This window comes from Colossoma macropomum, unplaced genomic scaffold (genome assembly GCF_904425465.1).
Source record: "Colossoma macropomum unplaced genomic scaffold, Colossoma_macropomum, whole genome shotgun sequence".
Taxonomy (NCBI): domain Eukaryota; kingdom Metazoa; phylum Chordata; class Actinopteri; order Characiformes; family Serrasalmidae; genus Colossoma; species Colossoma macropomum.
The window spans coordinates 16,853,410-16,877,745 of record NW_023494784.1 but is presented as its reverse complement, the minus strand read 5'-3'; the positions used below and the strand labels follow the sequence as shown (position 1 = coordinate 16,877,745).

The 24,336-nt window shown below is 39.3% G+C and overlaps 1 protein-coding gene across 1 annotated transcript in view; it reads left to right on the top strand.

The window, feature by feature from the left end:
* Positions 1 to 2,392: 2,392 nt before the first annotated feature.
* Positions 2,393 to 24,336, top strand: part of clybl (citrate lyase beta like) — a 93,905-nt gene continuing 71,961 nt past the window's right edge. The window contains exon 1 of the mRNA XM_036579880.1: positions 2,393 to 2,466. Coding sequence (XP_036435773.1) covers positions 2,423 to 2,466 — 44 coding nt within the window. The 5' untranslated portion in view covers positions 2,393 to 2,422. The remainder of the gene's footprint in view (positions 2,467 to 24,336) is intronic.

Below are 24,336 nucleotides of genomic sequence, written 5' to 3'. Positions count from 1 at the left end.
GGGTCAACATGCTTAGTACTGCCAGAGAGCACTGACATGGAGAGATGGCCATGAAGTCTATCAGTTCATAGTCAGAAACAGTTTTCAAATAAGCAAAATGTATCAGAGGTTTCAAGCAACTGCAATTATTTTTTCCCCCTGACAAGCCCTTGTTTCATGTCATGCGATTATACCTCTGGAGTTCCCTTCGCTCTCTCTCTTTTGAGAGACACTGGAGTTGAATATCAGAGCCATGTAAATCTAATCAATTATGCAGTTTTACAGATAAAATATTGGTAAATCAAAACACATTTTCAAAAAGTCACAGTATAATGAGAAATTTAAATTGGAAACAGAAACCATTTGTTTATTAGAAATGCCAGAGTGAGGTGGTGACTTGCCATCCATAAATTTTGTCATCCTTTTATATTCCTTTAATCTCCAGGCCCCAGTGCTGGCACTATTTCAAGATTTTTAATGAACCCAGACATCAGAGACATCAAACCCCAGTGATGCATTGTCCATTTGTATCAGGGAGGACAAAAGGAGGGTGTGTGAGATGAGATGCGTAGTTCTGCTGTCAAATTTTAACATTAGCTTTCTCGAAAGGGTCGTTAATGCTTTCTGTGTTTTAGACTGGCATCAAGTGCGTGCAGCGGGTACACCAGTTTCACAACACTGGCTGAAATTAAATGCATCTACAGCAACTGTGGGCAGTATTAAGAGACATGCATCAGACGGCATGCACCCCTCTTTGGCTCCACCAAATTCTGGCTTCTTTTGGGGCTCAGTGGTTCCTACGGGAGACCAGAATAGAAGTTGAGCATCTTGCTGTGATCCAAAGAAAGTGTGCCAAATGCTATCAAAACTGGATTAGCAGACAACAATTGTGTTTAATGAAGGCAGGAAGAAAAAAAGGGCAGTTTCCAAGTAACCTATAAATGGAATTTTGATTTTGATGGTTTTGGTTTCGCATCTAAGCTTCACCTGTTTCTTTAAAAATACTATATTAAAAGTATCCAAATATGTAATTGCATATATCTTATGGCCTTGTGTGGTACTGTCATCATTATAATCATTTCAGACTACATATGACTAGATGTGAAAGGAAAGAAAGAAATGTCTCGATATTGAGAGAAGGGCACATCATCTGTGACAACCATGCACTTATACATTGTAAAATAAGGCTGTTATTGCGGAAGAGCCACTACGAGCGTGTTAGCAGTAGTAGTGCACAGCAGGCCTTGTTTGAACCTACTGCTCGCACAGCTGCCCAGACACTCTCATGCATTTATTTCAGGGGAATTGGCTGTAATATAAGCACGACCGATTTGACTGAATAGCTGTTACCCAAGACTGTCCCTTACTATCAGTTATTACTAGGGCAAGAAGTAGCTATATCCTGATGCACCTTCTTATAATTTATCACAGTTGTAAAGTGATTAAGTTTTAGTGTAGTGAATTATAAATGAATGGCTAATTAAGACATTAGATCTACATAATTGAAATTTAAGCCCAAAACAATACTGTACTGTATCTCAGCTTTTAAAAAATATATAATAATGAACTTTCAAACATATAAAATATGTAATTATGAACTGTCTAGAAAATAAAATAGCCAACTTGTTTGAAGATCCTCGGTTTGATAGTAGTCTGTTGCTATATTGATGGGCTATTTTCTGCCTGGCACTCTTGTGAAGCTTGCAGAGTGCCCCCCAATCTCCATGCAATGCCTGGTGCACACAGTTAATACATAACCAGGGAACCGGTTTTTGAATCCTGACATTTGGAGAGAATCTCCTGCTGACTTAATCATGGCAAATATTGCGTGTCATTTGTTAGCCACACATGGACCTGGCTGATGGTAGTAGTAGTAATTCGCCTCTGCTGTGCGAGGGCTCCTGGAGCGCTCTGTCGTGGTGTCACAGCGCTCCCTGCTCTTATTTTCCTGTCGTGCCTGCCCATAGAAATGACAATGGGGATCATCATGCAATAGATATTTATGGAAATATACTGGTGATGACTATGTATGTTAAAAAAAAAGAAGAGAGGGAGGGAAAGAGGGAGAGGGACAGGCAGAAAGAAGAGAGATACAGAAAGAGGGAGAAGGGAGAAGTGAGGCAGAGGGGGGCAGGGAGAGAGGGGTGCTGAAAGAGCAAGAGGGGAAAATAGAGACAGAGAGAGAGGGAGGCAGAGAGAGTTCCACAGACAAACAAGGAGAGAATTAAAACAATTAAGATTTATCAAATTAGTAAAAGATATGTTTATTTTTTATTTTCTAGGCAGAAACACTGTTATACCGTTATACTAACATACGTGGTTTACATCTTTAAATGTCCAGTGACGAGCGCTCTGAGGACCTCAGCCAATCAAAAGTCTTCCAGTATGAACAGACGTGACACCGTCAGCCAATAGGATCGCGGCTTACGTTGAAGCAGGAAACATGGCGCTACACATAGCCCGAGCTTGCAGGACGGAGTCGGCTCAGTAAGTGTTAAACACCTGACAGAGTGCTGTTCTCTTCAAACTCTCTGCCCTTCATTCTTATTTTAGTACCGCAATGTGCGTCTGTTTCCCCTTTTTTCAAAGACACCAACAACTGCAACAAAGCTGACAAAAACATTTCAGCTAGCTTTTGTGCTAGCCGCATTTGAACTGCTCTTCGCTCTGACATTCAGGTGGATGTTTCTTTGGGGTTTTGGTTCATTTCGCGAGTGGAAATGACCTCCGTTAGCCGTTGTGGAAAAACACGTTTCACTCTTTTAGAAACCTGCAGAACACGAGCTGGTTATGAAGCCACTTTGAGCTGTTCGCTGTTGACTGGACTTTGAGACAGCTGACCCAGCACGAAGCTGAAGTCAGTGAAATCAGCTTCTTATTTGGCAGCTTCTTGTTCGAACTTTCCCGTTCCACCTTAAATGGTGCAGCTGTTACCTTCTTTCGCCTCAAACAGATTTCAGACTCAAGCGTCAGAATGTAGGCTAACTGCTGCACCATTTAAGGTGGAACGGGAAAGTTCGAACAAGCAGGTGGCGAATAGGAAGCCAAATTCAGTCTCATTGACACGGCTGCAGCCTGAACTGACTGTGTGTGCGGACTGTGTGGTCTAATGTAGGCGGAGGCGGGCACTGAACTGTATGTGAAGCTCTCAGCTCTGTCCTCAGCCAACCCCGTCTGCTGAACTTACTGCAGCTTCATATACATTTCTGCCAGTTCTACACGCAAACCATGCACAGGAGTTCTTATAAGGACGTTTGTTTTAGGCTTTCTTAAATTAAACTGTTTTGAAAATTGTACACCTCCTGATTTTCTGCCTCTTGCCCAGAATAGTTATTTTCCCTCTGATTTTATTGATGGTTGTCCACTTCTGAATTTGCAGAATGAAATATACTTGTTCGTCCAGGGGTGTTTAGAAGATGCACAGCTGGTGCTGCCGCTTTTTAGTGTGTAAATCTCTACAGTAGGTTTTAAAATGACAGAGGTATATGTTTTAAATTTGCTCAGTGATGGAAAAAATGCTTGACTGTAGGCGAGAGTTCTTCAGTTTCAGTCCTGGAAGGCTGGTATACAGCATAGTTTGGTGATTAACTTGCTCAAACACACCTGGTTCAACTCATAAGTTAAAGAGGAATTCCCCTGTTGCATAATTCCACTATTGCGATATGAACAGAGTCATCCAGATGGGTTTGATATGAAATGGTCTGTTGTAGAGAAAATGACAGACTTTCAGTGGTGCTTATAGGAACCAGGGATCACAATGTCTACAACACAAATATAGCCATTTTATTTACTATCCAAGGTCACCAGTGAACTTACACTTCTATTCTGATTTCTTACATGTAATGTTAATGGTAGTAAAATAGTGGTAAATCTGAAAAAATATGTTTTGTGGGGGGACTGTTTTGCCCTACAATGCCCTGCATGCACCCCTCCACCATGAATACATTAAAATAAATTGATTAATGACATGTTTTTAGGCCAAAACTATCATGAAGCAGTGTCTCAGGCATCAGACAGTGTATTCATAACTGATTAATGCAATAACTTTTTGTGAGGAAGCTTTTAGAGGCATTCAACTCTTCACTCTTGTTTGGTTCCCATCACCACCACTGTGAACAATACCGACCAAGTAAGTTTCTCTCCAACGAAACATTTCACACCAAACTGCCCGGAATAACTTTGTTTACATCTTAACTGTTGACTTGTGTAGAAATTTTGAAAAATTCATGGACTTCAACTTTCCCCTTCAACTGCAAGGTTTAGTGGTTGTGTCTGAGTAGGAAAACCACCAGACTGTGCAGAACTCCAGTCATCCACCACTGGAACTGAGGGTTATAAGATGGTAGGTTATAAGATGTTGAAGCAGTTGCCGTATTTACATACACCATTGCTTGTTTTTGGTTTTGAATATGACTGTTGAGAGTTCATTTTTAGATGATGGTTTGTTGTGAGGTCTGTTGATTATTTGTAATCAATCTGATTATTTGTGGTTTATTTCTATAATATCTGATGATTTTGGTGGCTGTTCTTTATTCTGCGTGACTGGTACTGGTAAAAATACTGTATTTTTATTTAAAAGACAGGAAAAGAGGACCAAAAGAGTGTTTTTGTAACAGAGTCACACACTGGTCTGAAAGCCGTTGCACTATTGGTGAAGCAAAATTCATATCCAGATGGATCCCTGAAATGCGTGGCTAAATTAGAAATGCTACGAAAGTCCGAAAAGGCCCATGTGCTGGAGCATTCATTTGAAAATATGTAATGATGTCTCGACAGGTGGTGATGTCTTTCACAGTGCATGCACCTGCTTTGTTGTTCTAATTTCCTTTTCATTGTAGGCTTTTTGGGGTATTGGGGGCCATGCACCATTTTCAGATTGAGGTCAGAATAAGTTGGAATGAAAATAATTTGTGTGTTTGGTTGAATCAAAAATATAAGGTCACAATATGCATTTTGGAGATTGAGTGTTTTTTAAGTGTATTTGCCTTTGCCAGTCTGACTCAGTATTAGATGATTTTTTTAATACTTTGGTATACTCTGTACAGTATTTAAAAATAATTTATATAGCTTTTCAACAGTTCTGTTTGCTTGTTTTTGTACATCATACATGAGTGCAGAAATTATAAAGAAGTGATTTAAATTGAATAATTTAAGATAGATGGTGTCACAAATATTCGAATAATTTCAGAATGACTTTTCACCACAATCCTTTAAACCCTCTCGAACAGCATGGCTGAATTACTGCTTTAAAGTCTAATTTCACTGATTTTTCAAAGTCTCTGCATAATTAAATCTTGAATTTGTAAACAAGTCATTCAGAGCAGTTTAATGTGAAACACTTCACTCTAGAGAAACTTACTGAGTGAGTTTTTTTAGATTAATTACTATTTTATTATTATCAACATCACACCTAAAAACCTAGAATACGGATATGGATTCACTGCTTGTTATGGATAGTAAGGCTGTTTTTGCGTTGTAGACATCCTGACCTCTGGTTCCCATCACCACCACCATAAAGAAATCAGAAACTGTTGGTAAGTTTTTCTGCAGCACTTGTTATCAAACCGCTCTGAATGATTTAGAATGTTTACATCTCAGCAGTTTTATTATGCAGAAGTTGCAAGGGGAAATTTTTTTTTAAAGAATTAAATGCAGAATAGAAAAATGCGTAAACATATTCCCAAGAAATATTTCCGAACAGTTGACTAGACAGTCAAGCTAAAAAACTGATACATTAAAATTGTGTTTTTAAAACTTTTAACATGCAAACAAACCAGTTTAATGTCCCACCTCAATTACCTACTACTGTACTTTGTTACGATGCTAGGCTACATCTGTAGCTGATTCATCTTGAGAGACTTTAATGAGGAACTTCAAACAGTTTAAATGTCAGTTACAAAGAAACTTGGTTTAAAGGTCCTAGTAAGCTGTCCATATTGGTCATCGGAACATGGTGCCAGATGGCTTTAATTCAAGGCAGCTGATTTTCCAGAGGCGCTGTGCTGATGGCCCAGCTCATCTACAGTGTGAAGCGACTGTCGCGCCAGGCTTCGTCATATTCTCAGCTCGTGTGTGAGCGAGAGGTGTGTACAGTGACAGTTTTAGTGACCGAGGTTCTCTGAGGCGCCGCCATAAGGATGTGTTTAGCCCTGTTAATTAAAGCCACCAGTTTCTCTTTGTCGTTTCTGGAAGATATAGCCATTTTTTTGCACTTGGACCCATATTGTTTTTGATAGGATCGTTGGTATTAATTATATTATTTTTAGTATTATTATTGTTCATAGGACAGATTTATCAGTTTACTACCTGTGGTAACATTTATTATCTTGTGTCCCCCTGCCAAAGATAATATGAAGCAAAGAGAACTGTTCAGGAAGTGAGGTTGCACACATGGCTTGCTGCTTGCACTGGACTTGATTCTGGAACCTGTAAATATATGTGGTTTATGGAAAACCGACTGCCACTAGAGCGAGAGCAGGCTGTGGTATGTCAGCAACACCAGCTTGTCAGAGATACAGCCGCATCCTAGAGGAAACATTGACTGCCACTATGAACTCGACAAGTGATGAAAGTGGCCTAGAGCTTTTCAATTACACTGCCAAGGCCTAGGCCCTATAAGTTAATGGGCAGCTTCTCCTTTTGAGGCCTGCCAAGGCTTTATAGCACAGGTTATAAAACCCTGAAGTGTAATGTGCTACTATAACTTTTTCAATTAAGAGCAACTGTGCAAAGGCCCGCAGATACCTGGCAGCGATGGGAACCAATTTCGGGAAGGGCATTTAGCATAAATCAAAGGTGAATTTTGTAATAGCCCCAGTTTACAAACTAAGTAGGGAGGAATGTGATTTTAATAGATTGTTATACACCTTTCTGTTAGAATTACACCTGGATTGTTGGTCATTTTATGCTATCATTTATGCGGTCATTTTATGCCCACTTTGCATTATAATCAGGCTTTCTTTGCAGACTGCAGAATTCTGTCCCAAAGTACCTCAGGCCAAATACTATGAAAGTGAACCTGTTTCAGTAGAATAAAACATTTGGGCAGAAACGTTCAAGCTGTCTGCAGTTCCAGTATTCTAAATGTATGGAAACAGGGCTGAAAAAATAATCTTTTTATATTGAAATCGCAAGAGTGGAATTTTCAGATCGCAAGAACAGCAATTTTAGTCCCTATCAACAATATTGCCACAAGTTTTAAGGAGGAAAATTGAACCAAATAACATGGAGCTTGTGAATTGCCTGTAGATGAGTTAGACCAGTCAAAAGCAACCAAACACCAAAGTGAGTGTAACAGCCACACAACCCCAACTAACTGGTAGTTCTCAAGAGTCGAGTCAGAAAAGGTGGATATTCTGGTCTTCTTGACCAGGAAAAATGGATCTGGACCTTAACTTGTAAAAAAAAAACAATTGTGATTTGAAATTTCTGTCACAATATTGGTCAGAAAAGTAGCACTTGGATATTTCTCAAAAACTGCTCAGCCCTATATAGCTGAGTTAAGAGAAGTTTGAATATTCAAAGCTAGGTGCTTCGCTCATCTGGTGCCTCATAGAGCAGACGTTACCTTTGGAATCCGAAAGAAAAACAAGTGAGTGTTGAGCAAATAGTGATGTGTTGACAAGTCATTTCCACATTGATGCTGGTGACCAGAGCAGAGGTGTGTGGCCTTAATCCATTCAGGACGACTCAAAGAAAGCAACTTAAGCCCACTTTAACAAAGTGCTACAGTCAAATGGCTAGACTTGGATAGGCTCCTAACATTGAGCAACCCCTGCTGCAGTAGACCAGGTGCGAATGAAGCAAGCACAAGTCTGTGGTGACTTTAGTACGAAATAACAGAGCCGTTTTCAAAGTCAGTCCTAGTGTTTCCCATTGTAAAGTTTCTGAAGTTGTAATCAAGCAGGGGGCTCGTATATTTTTCTTTGCTGGGCACACACTCTAGAAAACATGACTGAGTGAAAGAGCAACACAGGCCTTTCCAAAAAAAAGACTTTTCTTTCTGGCTCTCTCCTTTCAGACCAGTGCATCAATAAATCGCTCTATTACCTGTTGTTGACCCTCCTAAGCTGGCCTTTGAAATTTGTTACAGAGCATTAACTTAACACATGTTGGTGGGGGGAAAACAAAGAGCTGGTAACAGGATTGGGGGCCAGCTGAGTAAACTGAGTGTGGAGGGATGGCAGTCCGGAGCGCTCTTGTCCTGGAGGTAACTGAGAAGATCCATACGGCCAACAGATGGAGATTTGTGCTCCGGGTCCCCACAGACAAAAACAGCGACCCAAACAAGTGCCTCTGCTCTTGCATTAAATGCTTTGATCAACAGAGGATCTTGGCCAGAGAGCAGCACCTCAGATACGCCATGGAATCGCATCTGTATAAACATGGCCTTTCAGGAATGTGTGAACAGTGTAACAATAGAGTCCTGTTCTAGTGGTCTAGAGCTCAGAGCAGGACTAGACTGTGGTTAGACTGAGCATGGTGCCTAAATTAAATGATTAAATGAACAGTGTAGAAAATACAACATATTTAAAAACAAACTTATTTTGTTTACAAACGTATATTTATTTAGAAATGTTATTTCTTCATATAATGTTGAAATATTACTAGCCCACAACATTAGTTAGTACCTAATTTTTCCAAACAACATGAACATACATAATTAATAAGAACAGTAATAATTAGAGTAAGAAGTACATATTAAAAAATCTCATAACATATGAGATTGTTTAATATGTAATAACCATCATAATCATTAATACTTGATACTGCTATTAATAATACACCATTAAATACTTCTTCTTCTTCATAATAGTAATATTAATGATGAAGAATAGTAACAATAAAAATAGTAATTCTATTATTTATATTATTATTATTAGTAGTAGTAGTAGTAATAGTATATTAATTATTATTATTATTATTTCCCATATATCATGTGAATATCTTCTTCTTCTTCTTCTTCTTCTTCTTCTTCTACTTTCTCATTTGGCAGAATTATCAATGTATCCATTCTCTTTCTTTTAACAGGATGTTAATGCATAATGCTCAACTGTGATAATTGGTTTACTGTCCATTAGCTTTGTCAGTTCTCTTGATTTGCTTGCAGTATTAAGATTAAGTAAACCGGCTAATTCTGAGAAAACAGCCATAGAGAAAGCACAGTATTTTTTCCTGCAGAAGGCTGAATTGGACTGCAGTTTATTTGGCTATTTGGCTTGTTGGCTTGCTGTATGATGTACACATAGTAATGAACTTTAGCACTTCTTCGCTGGTAGTGCTGTCTGGTTACAACAGCAGTACTTGTGGGTTCTGTTTTGGCTGAGGTGGTTGTAATTTTCTCTGCATCCTCATGAGGTCAGTGTTCACAACGTTCTGCTCAAATTTGGATTTGCGGCAGACTGGTAGTCTGTTTACTCTGAAGCCAATGAAGAGTTTCAGATTTGGAACAAAATCTGTGATTAATTTCTTGCCAATAAGATTTTGTTTGCTGAGTTTCAGTTCTTGTAAATAATGCACCATCATAATTATAATTAATTACTTTCGGTGAAAAAAAAAATATGGTTTACGTCCTCAAAAAGGCTAGAGTAGTTTAATGCAGGTTGCTGTCAGATTAATGAATCACTTTCCATTGCACTGTCAGGAACAGATTGTTTAAATGTTCATTAAAATGTTGTAAATATTGGAGTCATAAACAGTCATTAAATTGTGATTATGCTTTAGATTTTTTTCCAATTAAACAGCCATAAATCATCCATGTCAACATTTGGTAATTTACAGGCGTGCTGTGTAATCACAACAGATCCATTAGATAGTTGATTCAACATGAAATATATTTGATTGCATGCATTTCTGGAAAACTGATTCTATTGCTAAGCTTTATAGCCTTTAGTAATTTACCTCTGTAAATCACTGAGGGCTATAAACCGCATGTGGTAAGTCTGATAAGCAATTTCTAAAGAAAAGACTACAGCAAATAGAACTTACAGAGAAATTAGTTACTTGCATTGAAACATGCGATGAAAGGATGTCCCTCCTTTGTTTAATGACGGGATGAAAAAAAAAATGAAATATTTACAGAACGTAAGCAATAAGAGGAGTAATAATAGCGGGAGCAGATTTCCCATGGTGCTGCACATGTAAATGGAGAGTGTGGAGCCCTGAGGTTGGGTCCCACTCTCTGACATCCCTGTGAGGGTCCAAAGCCCCGCCAATGTTTCATCGCTTCTCATTATCTTTGGAAATGAGTGCGTCCTGGTACAGGCTTCGCAGTGGGAGGTATGAGTGCTGCAGTGGACCGTGGACGATAGGTGGAGCTGCCCGTCATGAGTTACACGTTCTTAATCTGTCTCCATTTGGCTTGGAAACTGAAGTGTTGTCTATGCTTATATTTACAACCGGGCACATGGTATACTCTAATGGTGTTGCAAAATGCTTTGGATTTATTAAACGCCAGTTGTACTTTCTATAAATACTTTGCAATTTTCCTGTTGGTTTGAAGCTTTATGCCCACTGAGCTGGATGAACGTTGAGTGAAGCTGAAACTAAAGCTCTGGCTCCTGGAGCAACAGGAATATTGTGGATTTATTAAGTGATTTAATGTTAATTTTATTGAAGCTATTAAATGCTGGGTTTATGTTACTGGGCTTTTCTTATCATAATTGCTCAGGGTATTTTCTGTTACTGAAGACAGGATTCTTGGTTGGATTCCTCGTTCCCCTTACAGAAGCTTACTATTTAGGAGAGCTTTGGATGAAACGGAAATAATTATTAAGAAATATGACTTTAGATTTTGACCATAAACTGCTGGTGTTTGTTTTGCTCTCTCTTTAGTTGTTATTTTTAAATTGATGAAGTGAGTAAAAACATAATGAAAAAATGTCATTAACGTACATTATGAAGTAATATTTTAACAGTCAACAGAAAATTGGTATGTGCATTTTTGAGCTCTGGAATTATTTGTTTTATGTTAGGTTAAGAGGCAAAAGGTGTAGAGTGTGGGTTTAATTTCTCTTGTGTACTTAAACAGTCTTAAATATTTTCCTGTTTTTTTCTCTATAGTTAAGGAAGATAGCTAAGGGTAAATAGTTTAAAACTATACAAAAATTGATATTTAATATTTTTTTATTTATTTGTACCCCTGTGTCTCCCACACATAGGTTATACCTACCCCAGTCCCCGTTGCATATTGACAGCTAACTAAGTGTATTTTATCCCACTTTTTATCCCATTTCAACAATATCCAGTTTTCACTTTATCCTATTTTAACAAATTTTAAAGAGACATTATTTTGTATCGTTAAGACTAATCAATATGGTGATGGTGGTGATGGTGAAGTATCATGATTGCAGCAGCGTTTCTTCAGTGTTATTTTCAACGCTTGACTGAAGCAAATATGGTAAGATATTTACCTTTTTTTGAATAACCAGTTTTCTCCCTTTCTATAAAAATTATATTAGGTTTGTGGTTAGCTTCTTGACTATCTCTAATTTGAATCTTTCTTACATTCTTTATTTTTCTGCCTGTACAAAGATTTTTTTTCTTTTCTTTTTTTCCTTCATGACCCTGAGCAAAATGGCAGCATTATCCAACGTGACCTTGTTCAGAACTCAAGGTCGTCTAGCATAATTTGTCCTTGAATGTTCTCTGTTGCTCTTAAACCTCACTGGGATCAGCTCCTGAACAAGGCAAACAAGGCCCGGTGTACTCCCAGACTCCACCCCTTCTGTGTGCCACCTGGATGTCCTCTGTTCAGAGTGGTTGCTCTTGATGACCCCGCCCATGCGACGTCCTATCAGTGCATGTGTGTGGTGACTGGGTGCAGACGTTTGAGGTAGAAGCCAAGCAGGCGAGTATGGCTGTTTGCTTTTTCCCCTTAATGGGGTGTGTGATGGGCCCCTGGTCACATCACTGGGAGTAGCGCCTGGTTAGTGCTGCAGCTCATTAGAAGCCGGCCACGGTCCCAACGCGCACACGCACACACACACACACAAACACAGTCTCTCAACTTCACGCACTCTCACAGAAGTCTCTATTCTCCAAGGACAGGTGTCTGAGTCCATATGACTCGTCCTAATGATGCATGTGTCTTTCCATGTTAGCCAGCCGCAAGTTGGTTACAGTCAACAGTTTAGGGTTTTTTTTTTTCTTCTTCTCCCTACACATAATGTTTGTTTGGTTAGTTTTTGTTTGTTTATTGTTTCCAGATGGCAGCCCTCGACTGCGCTTTCGTGGCTTTCAAGTTCCCAGCGAGCGTTTTATAGCCTTGGCTCGAGTGCTTATCCTGTTTCCTAGCCCCGGCTTTATGACGGGCACTTTTTTCCCCTCCAAACTGGGAACAACTGTCAGAAGCTGTCTGCACTTTTTCCAGTGTGTAAAGCAGCTAATCTTTGTTTTGATGCCACAAGGTTTAGCCCAGGTATAAGAGTCACTTATGAGGCGAGTGTCCCCAAGGCTGCCATTCTGCTCAGTTTATTTTCGTGTTGAGAGCAGGCCAAACTCCTTTGTTGGTAGAGGTGCAATGAAATGTGGCGCTTTTGTTACGAGGAAGGAAACCTTTTCCCATGGCTGGGTCTGTACACCATTAAGGACACGTCACTTATTTACAGGAAAAGAGCAGGTCAGCACTGGCTGTAAACGTGGGGGTGGACAGCCTTACTCATCGGATGCGGTTAAGGGCAGGACTCTAATCAAAGCTCACGGCTCTGTTAAACCCTCCTCTCCTTTAACGGGGTCTTTTCTCCAGTGCTACTCGATGGCTGATTGCTTTTGCATTCCAATTCCCTTAATCTCATTTCTGCTAGTGACTTAACCCAAGACTGCAGGAAGGGATCCAGGCGTCCAGTGGGTGAAGCCAAAAGAAGCAGCTTTGTTTTGGGTGAAAGCTGGCACGATCTAAAGTCTATTCCCTCAGTATCTGTCCTTTAGCAAGGCTCCTGCGTTGTGCGTGGCTGATCACAGTAGAGAAGTGGTAGTAGAAAAAACACTGTGCTGACACTGTTGGTCAGGGCTTATCCTGTGTCAGCTTTAATCACAGGATCATTAGTGTGTTGTTAAGGACCTGAAAGGGCTGTGCTGCAGTAGTGGAGTACAGGCTACTACGCGGTCTGGCCCAGCCATGACCCTGAGCCGAGGTGTGCCTGTGACGTGAGTTGTTTGTATTTCCCTTGCACCACGTTGCTCAGTTAATCTCCTTGCTGACCGCTCTGTGACACGGGTCGGGAAAAGGACAGCGGCACTTGGCCACACGGTCCATCAGCCGTGCTCATCTCGTGCTTTTCCATAAATAGCTCCCAAGTCTCTTTTGATAAAATGGAAAAGACTTTTTGTTGGAGTTTAGGGATCATTTTTGCTCACATTCAGTTGACGTTAAAAAAAAATTGGGGTGAAATTATGCTGCTGTAATTCTTTTTTGTTGTACATTTCGATTTTGACAAACTGTCAGATTAATTTTGGTAATTTTGCTTGGCTCACCAATGCCAAGAAGGCTGCTGCTATCTACCAGTTTTCATTCCTCCTGTCAAATATACTTAACATTTTCAGGGTAAACCCCAAATTTGACAATAAAGCTTTAGAATGTTCCAACTTGAGCTGCTTTTGATATGATTTTGTTTTGTCTGTAGTTGCTTAAAAGTGATTTCTAGCTTCTGTAAATTTGTAGAATTGACTAAAAGGGAAATCATAAAACGGATAGTCACTGTTCTAAGATCTGCCTTTAAGATTAAGATTGCCTGAGTGGTTCTAAAATACTTATGCAATGTACACACGCATGACCACATGCATCAATGGAATTCTACGTTAATGCGTGAAGTACATTGACACTGATGGAACAAAACCTTGTATAACCATTTTTGTCAATTTTTATTTTTTTCTAGAATTTGTAATGCCAGTTCATCTTTACGGTGTATGAAAATTTTATGGTGAATGGACCAATAGAAATTGTTCAAAATTATTTGGAATAACATCTTCTTACACTAACGTCCATTAAAAGTTAACAATGTTTTTTTTCTTCTCTTGTTAAGTTATTTTTCAGATACAAGCTTTTGATAAAACCGTGATGATATATGGAATAATCTTTGACCATTATATTGCTTAGCAGTCATAACATACTATTAATGAACTACATTGCTTGAAGAAAGAATTGTTTACTGTTTTCTTTGTTTATTGTTTATGTGTTTTTATTTTCGGGTGCAGGTGCAATATGCCTTGTAGTCATAGAGCTAATACATTATCTGGAGCCGGTGAGGCTTCAACCAATGTTTACAGTCTCTCAGTTTTTATGAACCAACTCATTTAAGTGTTCAAGTTCAGAGCAGCAAAATTAAATTGTCAATAAGCTGTTTCCACTATGAAAATGTTAAGCGAACATAATATTCTAACTTTCTTTTTCTCTAATTTGTGCGTCTCTTTACAACTGATTAATTTTGTCAGACAGTGAAGACGGTTCTGTGCACCAAATGTCTACTGGATTAGAAAGTGTTACATTTAAATTTACTGCTTAATTAATGTCTTTTTTCCCTATTTTATTCATTTTATTTTTCATAAATAGAAAACTCATGCAGGAAAAATACAATGTCAACCTGTTGCTAACTCATTTACATAAGCAAATTGAACGTATGTTGAATTGTTTACCAATTTGCAGTATTGAAAATGCATTAAACTTAATACTTTGGGCCTAAACTGCCTAGGTTTTACACACACACACACACACATATATACATTGTTGATGTCGGAAGAAAACCTTGTATCTCCGGTTTTGACATAATTTCAAAATGCCTGTTGTCCTTTACAACTTTTTTTCTAAATGTCATGATGAATGAAACAAAAGAAATGGCCCAGAATTACTTGGAAAAAAGTCTGGTTCCTTTGATGTACATTAAAGGTAAAGTTGTTTTTTTCCTTTTCCTGTGAAGTTACCATTTTGGAGATACAAGGTTTCCTTCCGACAACAGTGATATGTGTGCATGTGTGTGTGCAGTTTGAAATCAAATGCTGCTAAAATGTTTTTAAGAACTATCTGCCCAGACTGGTCTGTTTCCCATATCATTCTACGTCTCTATATTGGAAAACGAGTCTACTATGAGCTTAAAAGCAGAAGAGATGACTGAAATATGTTCAGCGTCCTAATTTTGAAAAGGCTGCAGGCTGTAATGACATTCAGGGCAACCCGCACTGACATTCTGGCTCCTGGACATAAGGATACAATGCAAGACTCTCTCATGAGAGGAATAATAATCTAATGGCCAGTTTCCTATTTCGCCACAGATTGGGATTTCAAATTGGTGACAAGGAAAACTGCCTTATACCTGACATGAATGCCCAGGCATAGCTTATATACTTAAAGGCTGTTTCAGAGCACTGTGAAATATGCTGTGCTGTTAACTCTTGTTTTAACTTATAATCTGCACATCCATGTTAATGGCTATCTCCCTTCAGGCCAGCTATGGACATAAATGACTTCAAAAACATTTTACTTTGTGTCTAAAATGTAAATAAGGCATTGTTGCAAGTGAGCATAGCTGACCATTGGGATTTGGAATCCCAGCAGTGCCGTACACAGCCTATTAGATCCATGCCAGTGTAAATGGCCTTAGGGTGCGAAGGATGGCAGAGTTGGGCGATGTGTTGAATTGCTTGCCATGTTGCTGAGAGTTGAAGATGCCAGGATAGGGTGTCACAGTCAAATGATGGGGAGCTGCTGACAGGTGAAAGCTGGCAAAAAAGGAAAAATACATAATTTTGGTAAACACTTCAGGCTGCATGACAACTGATGTAAACTGATATAAATTTTTATAAAGCAAACTTAGGAATGCTGACTTCACTGAAGTGTTGCATCTGTAGTTCTTCACTATTGCATTCAGAATATTATGACAGTTAGCCTGAAGCTTTCTGTTTGTAGGTTGTGTTTAAACCAGGCAAAATATATGTTACTTTATTGAAAGTATGTTTTGTTTCATTAATAACACGGATGAACTCTGATGCTCATTTAAGAGCATGTTTAATTGATGCACAAAATGCAAAGATCCATCTGGGGAAATGCTGTTTAGATAAAACAACCCTTTTCAAATAGTTTACTTCAAAACTAATTATCAGCTAATAGCCGATGTGCCAACAAACAACCAGGCTAATTAGGCCTATTCTCTGATTTGGCTTTGGTGAGAGCACATACTGAATTATTTTAACACCTTTGTAAATATCCCCAGTAGAGTCTTTTTTTTTTCTTCGTTTCTTTTTTCTTTCAGTATCAGCCCCAGCTGCTGAATGTTTTTTCTGCAAATGACACTCTCTCATACATATTTACGTTTTAGTGGGTTTTCAAAATCCAGTTTGTCGACTGTAGAACCATATTTGGGCTGCTTATGTTGTTTTGTTTATCTATTGCAAAGATTTTATGGCACTTTCTCTATATTGCGGAGCGCTGCTGAATCGGAAGAGCTTGCCTCATGAAATTGCCGGAGGCTGTTTTCCATGCTTATGCTGTTTGAAAGGGCAAGCAAGGAATGGTTTGTTTTGCTGAAAAGGTCCTCTGAAAGGTTTAACCTTCCAGTGCAGTCCGACAAACAGGTTTTGGAACTGCCTATTTTTTATTGATGTCATCTGTGTGGGTTTGAATTCAGTCAGCATAAAGGGCTGTAATTATGAAGATGTGCGAGTTACAAGCCAGGTCATTTGAAAGTGACAACCCAGGAATGGGAGCAAACCTTTGGAAGCCATGCCTTTTGAGTGCCTTTCTCTTTAATTCTGCTGCCAGCCTGTCCCCACAAACCCCAGTTTGTCCTGTAGGTTTTAATCCGTCCATTTTATAGTCAACCTACTAGAAGACTACAGATGAAGGCAAGGCACTGGACAGAAAATATGAAATGGAACTAAACAGTTGGAGGCCTTTCTACACTTTTATAAAAAAAAAAAGGTTCTATAGTAAAAAACAATTTAGTGGAAATAACATGTATAATGATAAGAAGAGCTAATTTGATGAATGATACTGAATCAGTGTGATAAACAGCATAATAACTAGAGATGCACAGATAATTCTGGGCCAGTGACAGTATCTGGTTTTTCACATATATATCTGTCAGTGCCAGTGGCTGTGTATACATCTTAGAGATGCACCAATGTGGGACTTATGGGCTGACACAGACATCTCAGATTTGTACATATGTACATATTTGCTGATGCCAATACATAAACATTTATAAAATATAGAAATTAAGACTAGACTCACCTGGATTAGCATAATGGAGCAATATAACATTTATTTTTATGTGGTTGCAAATGCAGTGAAATTAATAAAATGCAGGGATTTCAGCGCAGTAACCCTCTGTCACCTAAACATTCTGCTCTTCCGGGACTGTGTTAGAGAAAGTTCCTATCTTCTATCCCATGTTAAGATCTGGCAAGGTCAAGATAAGATATTTCTAAACTACTTGATCGAGGTTAGTAATCAATTGTTATGTCTGTTACCAGGCAATTACAGGTGGAATGTTAACACGTAATCAAAATAATGTTAAAAATGTAAGTTAATTAGCAAGACAGCTACTGTTACCGAAGTAAAAAAATGTCAAAACAAAACTTAAATGCGACAGACTGGAAGTTAAGAATATTGTGGCTGCATCTCTTCTGTTTAACAGGGTTTCATTACTCTGCAGTTTTCGTTTATTTTCCAAAAGCTTTAGCTGCTTTAGCTGCTATCCTAATGATATTTTATGTGTCAAGTTTTCATTAATATCAACACATGAAGGAAATAAGAGGCACTGGTGGAGAATGTGTCCACTGTGTCCAGGATTTTTGAACTGTAGAGTTAGACAAAAACATCTCAAACGTGAAACCACTGTTTTGCAATATAAATTAACGTCTCACCATTGTGTTAGTTATAATGAACTTTTTATGCTTCCTGTTACAAATGCTTAAAAATGATAGAAACAGGCGCTTGATGCAGAAGTTAGGACATCACTGGGGTCCATTATCCTAAAGTTAGTACAGTATGTAGGACATTTTGTCAGGTTAAGATGCTTCTGTAATTCTCTTTTCTCATCTGGATAAGAGGATAAGATTATTCTGTAAAAGCAATTTTTCTAAATTCAGTCCTAACTGAAGTTGTCATGGTAACTAAACAAATAAGATAAGATTTAGAGTTAAGATGTTTCTGTACTACGGCCCCTGGTGTACAATAAATACCTCATCAAATATCAGTTTAAAATATCCAAATCCAAACATGCCCCATGCCCTATGTTTTAAGCGGTTCTCTGCCGATGCTGAAATCTGATATCACCCTGCATCTGTATTACATATTTTTAAAACGTAGAAAGTTAGCTTAGTAGGATTAAGCCCACCTGGATTAACATTACACAGAAATGTAACCTTCATTTACCTTCATTTAAGTAAGGGTACAGAATGAAATAATGCAGTAAAAATAACAGAATGCGGCTCCCTGATGCTGGTAAATGTTCCTTAACAATTATCATGCCAATGCCATTATGATTCAGATATCATAATTAACATGACATAAATAGAAAAGAATCATTATCTGAACTGCAGAGAATCATTTAAGCATTCCGATGAGGCTATATATATGTGTGTGTGTGTGTGTGTGTGTGTGTGTGTGTGTGTGTGTGTATATATATATATATATATATATATATATATATATATATATATACGTAGTGCCTTTACTAAAGAACACTTAAGAACTCTCTTTTTAAAGAGTGCATATTTAATGTTTTTCTTCTCTACTACACTATATTTTTGCATTCAATATTTTTTTATTTCACTTTCACTGCCCAAAAAAAAATCTAATATTAGCCCTCCGCTGTTTTTGGAAGCTCATGCTTCTGGCTCCCTTGGTTTGGTTTGATGTTTTGGTGGATATTTGTTCACAATTAGGAAGAAGTCTTTTGTGTTTTTCAGCTGGGTCGTGGCACGTGATGTCCTGGATGGCCATCTGAGCCACAGGCAGAGACGGAGCACCACTGGTAGTCTGGCTACAGTAGCCTGCCTGCAGACACATCGCCATGCCTTTTAGGCCATGGTTGCAGCCATGCGCTACTTCCTGCCGGCTTTTGTTTACCCTTCCGGGCCCCAGCTGTTCAGATAGGTGATAGCCGAGCCGCCCCGCTCCAAACCACCCCCCCAAAACCTGAGTCTCTGCACTGTTGCACCCCAAACCCTAAATAGGCGCATTAGACACAGCACATTAAGAGGCTGCTGGTGTGGAGGTGGGTGCATGTCCCTGAGGCCCTGGCTCTTCTCCCTCTTCACACCTCAGCACCCCACCCCTCCAAACACACACGCACACACAGACACACACAATGTCTGGACAGATCAGGGGGCATGACTCTGTGAAAAGCTTAGACTCAACGCTTTGTATTTCTCTTTTCATCACCCCCCCCCAACCTCTATTCATAGAACAGTACAAGAGTTGCATGATTTAGATATTCCTCCGTCTCGAGGAGCGGCTTGCCATTACGGCTATTGTTAGCATTTTTTGTAACACTTTGTCGGGTAACTCTGTTTCTAAATGTGCCGTTATGTTGCCATAGAGTTGTTGTGTTTCCATCTTTGTGTCCCTGTTGACTCTTTTTCCTCTCTGTCATATCCCACCCTCCTCTCTTTTTTGGAAGCACGCAGCCCTAGCACTGTGAAAATACCCACAAGGCCAATCAGACCATATGTAGTGTTGCCGATTTTTTTTATTATGCAGCAGCTGAATCGCACCACAGCAGGATATTTCTAAACATGAAAATGAATTCACAGCTAAATGCTCCTATATGCAGTACAGAGGCAGGCAAGGGGAGGGTGGGGGGAAGGAATCAAACGCTGAGTTTACACTAGATTGCAGACGAACCAGAGAAAAAGACCCCGGGCTGCCTGGGCCTCATTTTCAAAGTCAGCACCACAAATAGAGCTTCAGCATAATGCTGCTCTGCACAGCCATCACCACACCAAAAAAAAACAAAAGAGCGGGTCAAAAAAAATGAAGGTAGTCTTTTGCTTGCACACAAAATGAATAAGCATAATAAAAAACGGACGCTAGGGGAACATTTCTGCTATTAGAGTCAATAATAATGATAATACTACTGTGTGGAGTAGATGAATTGGTAAATGAATTGAAAATCAAACAAAACTACCCAATTTGCCTTTCAGTATTAGATGTGTGATGTATTTATTTTTTCTTTTTTGACCAGAGTCTAATTGCAGTCATAGCTGAGGGAGCGCGGCCAATTGGATCAATAACGGCAGCCCGGGATCAGAAATGAGCTGACCTGCTCCCAAAATAATGAAAGCAATGATGGTGTCTCTCCACTTGTAATGAACTTTACCACGAAAGTACTTGAGCATGACTTTGTCTCAGAGCAATGCAAATGGAATTGCCCCCTGATGGTTTGGAATGCACCCAGCTGGCCTTTAAAAGGTGATAATTGGAAAATACAGGATACAGCCATAGTCAGAGAAGGGACTTCTTGTTCCAGTGATTTAACCACTGCATGCTTGATACAGGCTGTGCTGAGCTTGCTGTGTGAAGGGCTCGATTTTTAGATTTTGATTTCAGCTTTCTGTTTTTCAGTGTCAAGAAAAAAGCAGAAAAACAAATTACACAAAAGCTTTAACAACTAAATATAATTTCCGATTTTTCAGTATTTATATGTCTACTCTTTGCTTTTAGCTTCTTTTCTTTTTGAGAGACTTTCAGTTTTTAAGGAAATCTGCAGAGATGTTTTTCCACACCTCCAAGTTCAGTGTTAGAAGGATTTTCTGCTTCTCATGATCCAAGTAATCCCAAACATGTTAAAGATGTTGAAGTCTAGACTCTGGAGTGACCAGTACATTGTTCTGAGAATTTCAGCAGCTTCTTTGTTTGATCAGCAAATTTTCTTCTTCTTTTTTTGTGTATTTTCTTTTCTTGCAGTGGCCTTTCCTTTCAGACTCATAGTGTTCAGTTGTCTTCTCACAGTGGAAGGATGGACGGAAACACTTGTGGATTTTTTCAGATCTGAAGCAAGAATGGCGCTTGATTTTCTCCTCTCTCTCAAAGATGAAAGCTTGAAGTACTCTTTATCTGACAGTTTTGGTGGTCTCCCAGGTCTTGCGTGGTTGTTAGGAGTTCTGTAAATATCTTTTAATCGTTTTTTTAGCTGAGTTCTGGAGACTCCTGTTTTTCTTTCACTTATTTTGCATTGTATTTTCCCTTCCTTATGCAAGGGCATTATCTTATATCTAATCTCCTCAGAAATATCTCGTGAAAATGAATAACGTGGACTGTATTGGTACTTTAAATGGTTGTTGATTGTAAATGAAACAAATGCAGTGTGATCTCTGGCTTTTGCACAGTACGATACATTCAGAAATATGCTGCGTTCTGTGGTCATTGATAGGTTTATAAACTTATCAGCTTCATTATTGAAGCAGTGTATTGTAGTTATGTTAACAAGATTCAACCAAGAATGAAACGGTGCTTCAGCATCACAAGTTATACTCCGTTTCAAAACATGAAGCATTAAGCTATTTTATTTTTTTCAGCCCGAATCTAAACGTGTAAAGACTGCCACGTGAGTGCTGTCGTCTTTCACCTCTGATTACAATCATATCAGAAGTTTTTTTTCTTTTGATCTCCAGGCTTATGTGCCTCTCTCTGATCAGAGGAACGTGAGGCTGACTGAAGGTAAAAGCTTAAAAACTCACCCCTGCCTCCCCTCTCCTCTGCTCTCTTTATTATAGTCTTACAGCAGTGCATAAAGCCAGACGCAGCATTCCTCCTGATCCAAGGAAGGAAGTCTCGAAGCCTGGGATTTGGAGAGCCTTGGTCCCTTACAAGTCTAAATTGAAACCATTTCTCTGCTCCTCTTTTAACCCAGCCTAAGCAGGAGCAGGCAGTCTTCATTAAAGTGCTTCACTGCTGACAAGACCCTGTTCATAATAGCGCTCTGAACCTAACTGATGATTTGCAGTAGTGCTGGGTTATGAACCATCTGTACAAATATATCCATGTTGGTGTCATACAACTCTGATATTAAAATTTGTACTGGCCATTTGGGCCACCAAGCTAATAAATCTTGAGGCCAAATTAAGATTCTGTGGTCAGAATGATTAAAAAAATACATATACCTTGTATTTACAGTTAGCAAGCATGCTTTTCAGTACAAATAGACAATAAAGTATTGCTTTTGCTACAAATAAACCACATCCTTGGTACAGTATAGGCCCTGCGGGTTTGTTTTTGGTATCGGTGAAGATCATTGTACTGTAACAGCGCTTGCGTTGAAAGTTGCAGCCATGTTTAATCATAATAATTTCATTTTTTTCTAAACGAGTTGCTCCCGGTAAAGCATGTGGAATCTGCTAGGGATGCACCAATTTTGAATGTTTATGGCTGATTCCGATTCTGGTGTCTTTACAGGCAAATTGGCCAAAGGTAGAATATTTTTTAGCATTAACATTTTTTTTAACCTGATGCTCGCACTATTTGGTTTAAATGAACACCAGACATGATAACATGAATCAAGTTAAGTGCTACACTGAAAGTAAGAGGGAGCTGGCCATTCCGCACAGTCACGCGTTATAATAATACTGCTTCATTTGGGTACATTACACAGTGCGAGTGCTCTTACCTATCTCCTGTTATCTACGTTATAAAATTGCAACACAGTTCTGCCAAAATAAAAACAATAAGATGGCTGATTGCTGATTTTTTGTCTTAAGCAAAAATCTGCAGATTCCAATCTTGAGCGGCTCCGATATTCCATCCCTAATGTCTGCTTGTCGTGGAAACTGACAAAGTACCCCACAGAACATCACATCTCAAAATCCTACACACAGAAACAGACTTTTGAATTCTTTCTTTCATTCTGAACTGATCTGAACTGCTCTAATTGTTTTTGTAGTTGTTTTTCAATTACAAATTATTATTATTATTATACACTATATTGCCAAAAGTATTCGCTCGTCTGACTTCACACGCATATGAACTTGAGTGACATCCCATTCTTAATCAAAAGGGTTTAATATGATGTCAGCCCACCATTTGCAGCTATAACAGCTTCAACTCTGGGAAGGCTTTCCACAAGGTTTAGGAATGTGTTTATGGGAATTTTTGACCATTATTCCAGAAGCGCATTTGTGAGGTCAGACACTGATGTTGAGGTCAGGACCAGTCAAGTTCTTCCACACCAAACTCGCTCATCCATGTCTTTATGGACCTTGCTTTGTGCACTAGTGTGCAGTCATGTTGGAACAGGTAGGGGCCATCCCCAAACTGTTCCCACAAAGTTGGGAGCACAAAATTGTCCAAAATCTCTTGATCTGCTGAAGCATTACGAGTTCCTTTCACTGGAACTAAGGTGCCGAGCCCAACTCCTGAAAAACAACCCTACACCATGATCCCCCCTCCACCAAACTTTACACTTGGCACAACGCAGTCAGACAAGTACCGTTCTTCTGGCAACCTCCAAACCCAGACTCGTCCATCGGATTGCCAGACGGAGAAGCGTGATTTGTCACTCCAGAGAACACGTCTCCACTGCTTTAGAGTCCAGTGGCGGCGTGCTTTACACCACTTCATTCGACGCTTTGCATTACGCTTGGTGATGTAAGGCTTGGATGCAGCTGCTCGGCCATGGAAACCCATTCCATGAAGCTCTCTACGCACTGTTCTTGAGCTAATCTGAAGGCCACGTGAAGTTTGGAGGTCTGCAGAAAGTTGGCGACCTCTGGGCACTATGCGCCTCAGCATCCGTTGACCCCGCTCTGTCATTTTGCGTGGCCTACTACTTCATGGCTGAGTTGCTGTCGTTCCCAATCGCTTCCACTTTGTTGTAATACCACTGACAGTTGACTGTGAAATATTTAGTAATGAGGAAATTTCACGACTGGACTTGTTGCACAGGTGGCATCCTATCACGGTACCACGCTGGAATTCACTGAGCTCCTGAGAGCGACCCATTCTTTCACACATGTTTGTAGAAGCAGTCTGCATGCCTAGGTGCTTGGTTTTATACACCTGTGGCCATGGAAGTGATTGGAACACCTGAATTCAATGATTTGGATGGGTGAGTGAATACTTTTGGCAATATAGTGTATAATGTTTTTTTAATTGTCAACATTGGCAGTAAAGCCATATTTTAATAACACAGTTATCGTGGCAGACTGCAAAGAATTGCTCAGAGTTCCAGCAAAAAGTTGTCACTTGCCATCACGTTAGCTAATATGGTGGGAATGTTAATGTTACATTTGGTGAATTCTGACAAAATCTGATGTTTTGCCGTTAGTTCTGCATCTCACAAAACAGTCTCTGGATGTGTGTAAAGTAGTTGTTTTATTATTAATGGTGTATGTTTATGAATGTGTGTCAATCTAATGGGTCTGGTG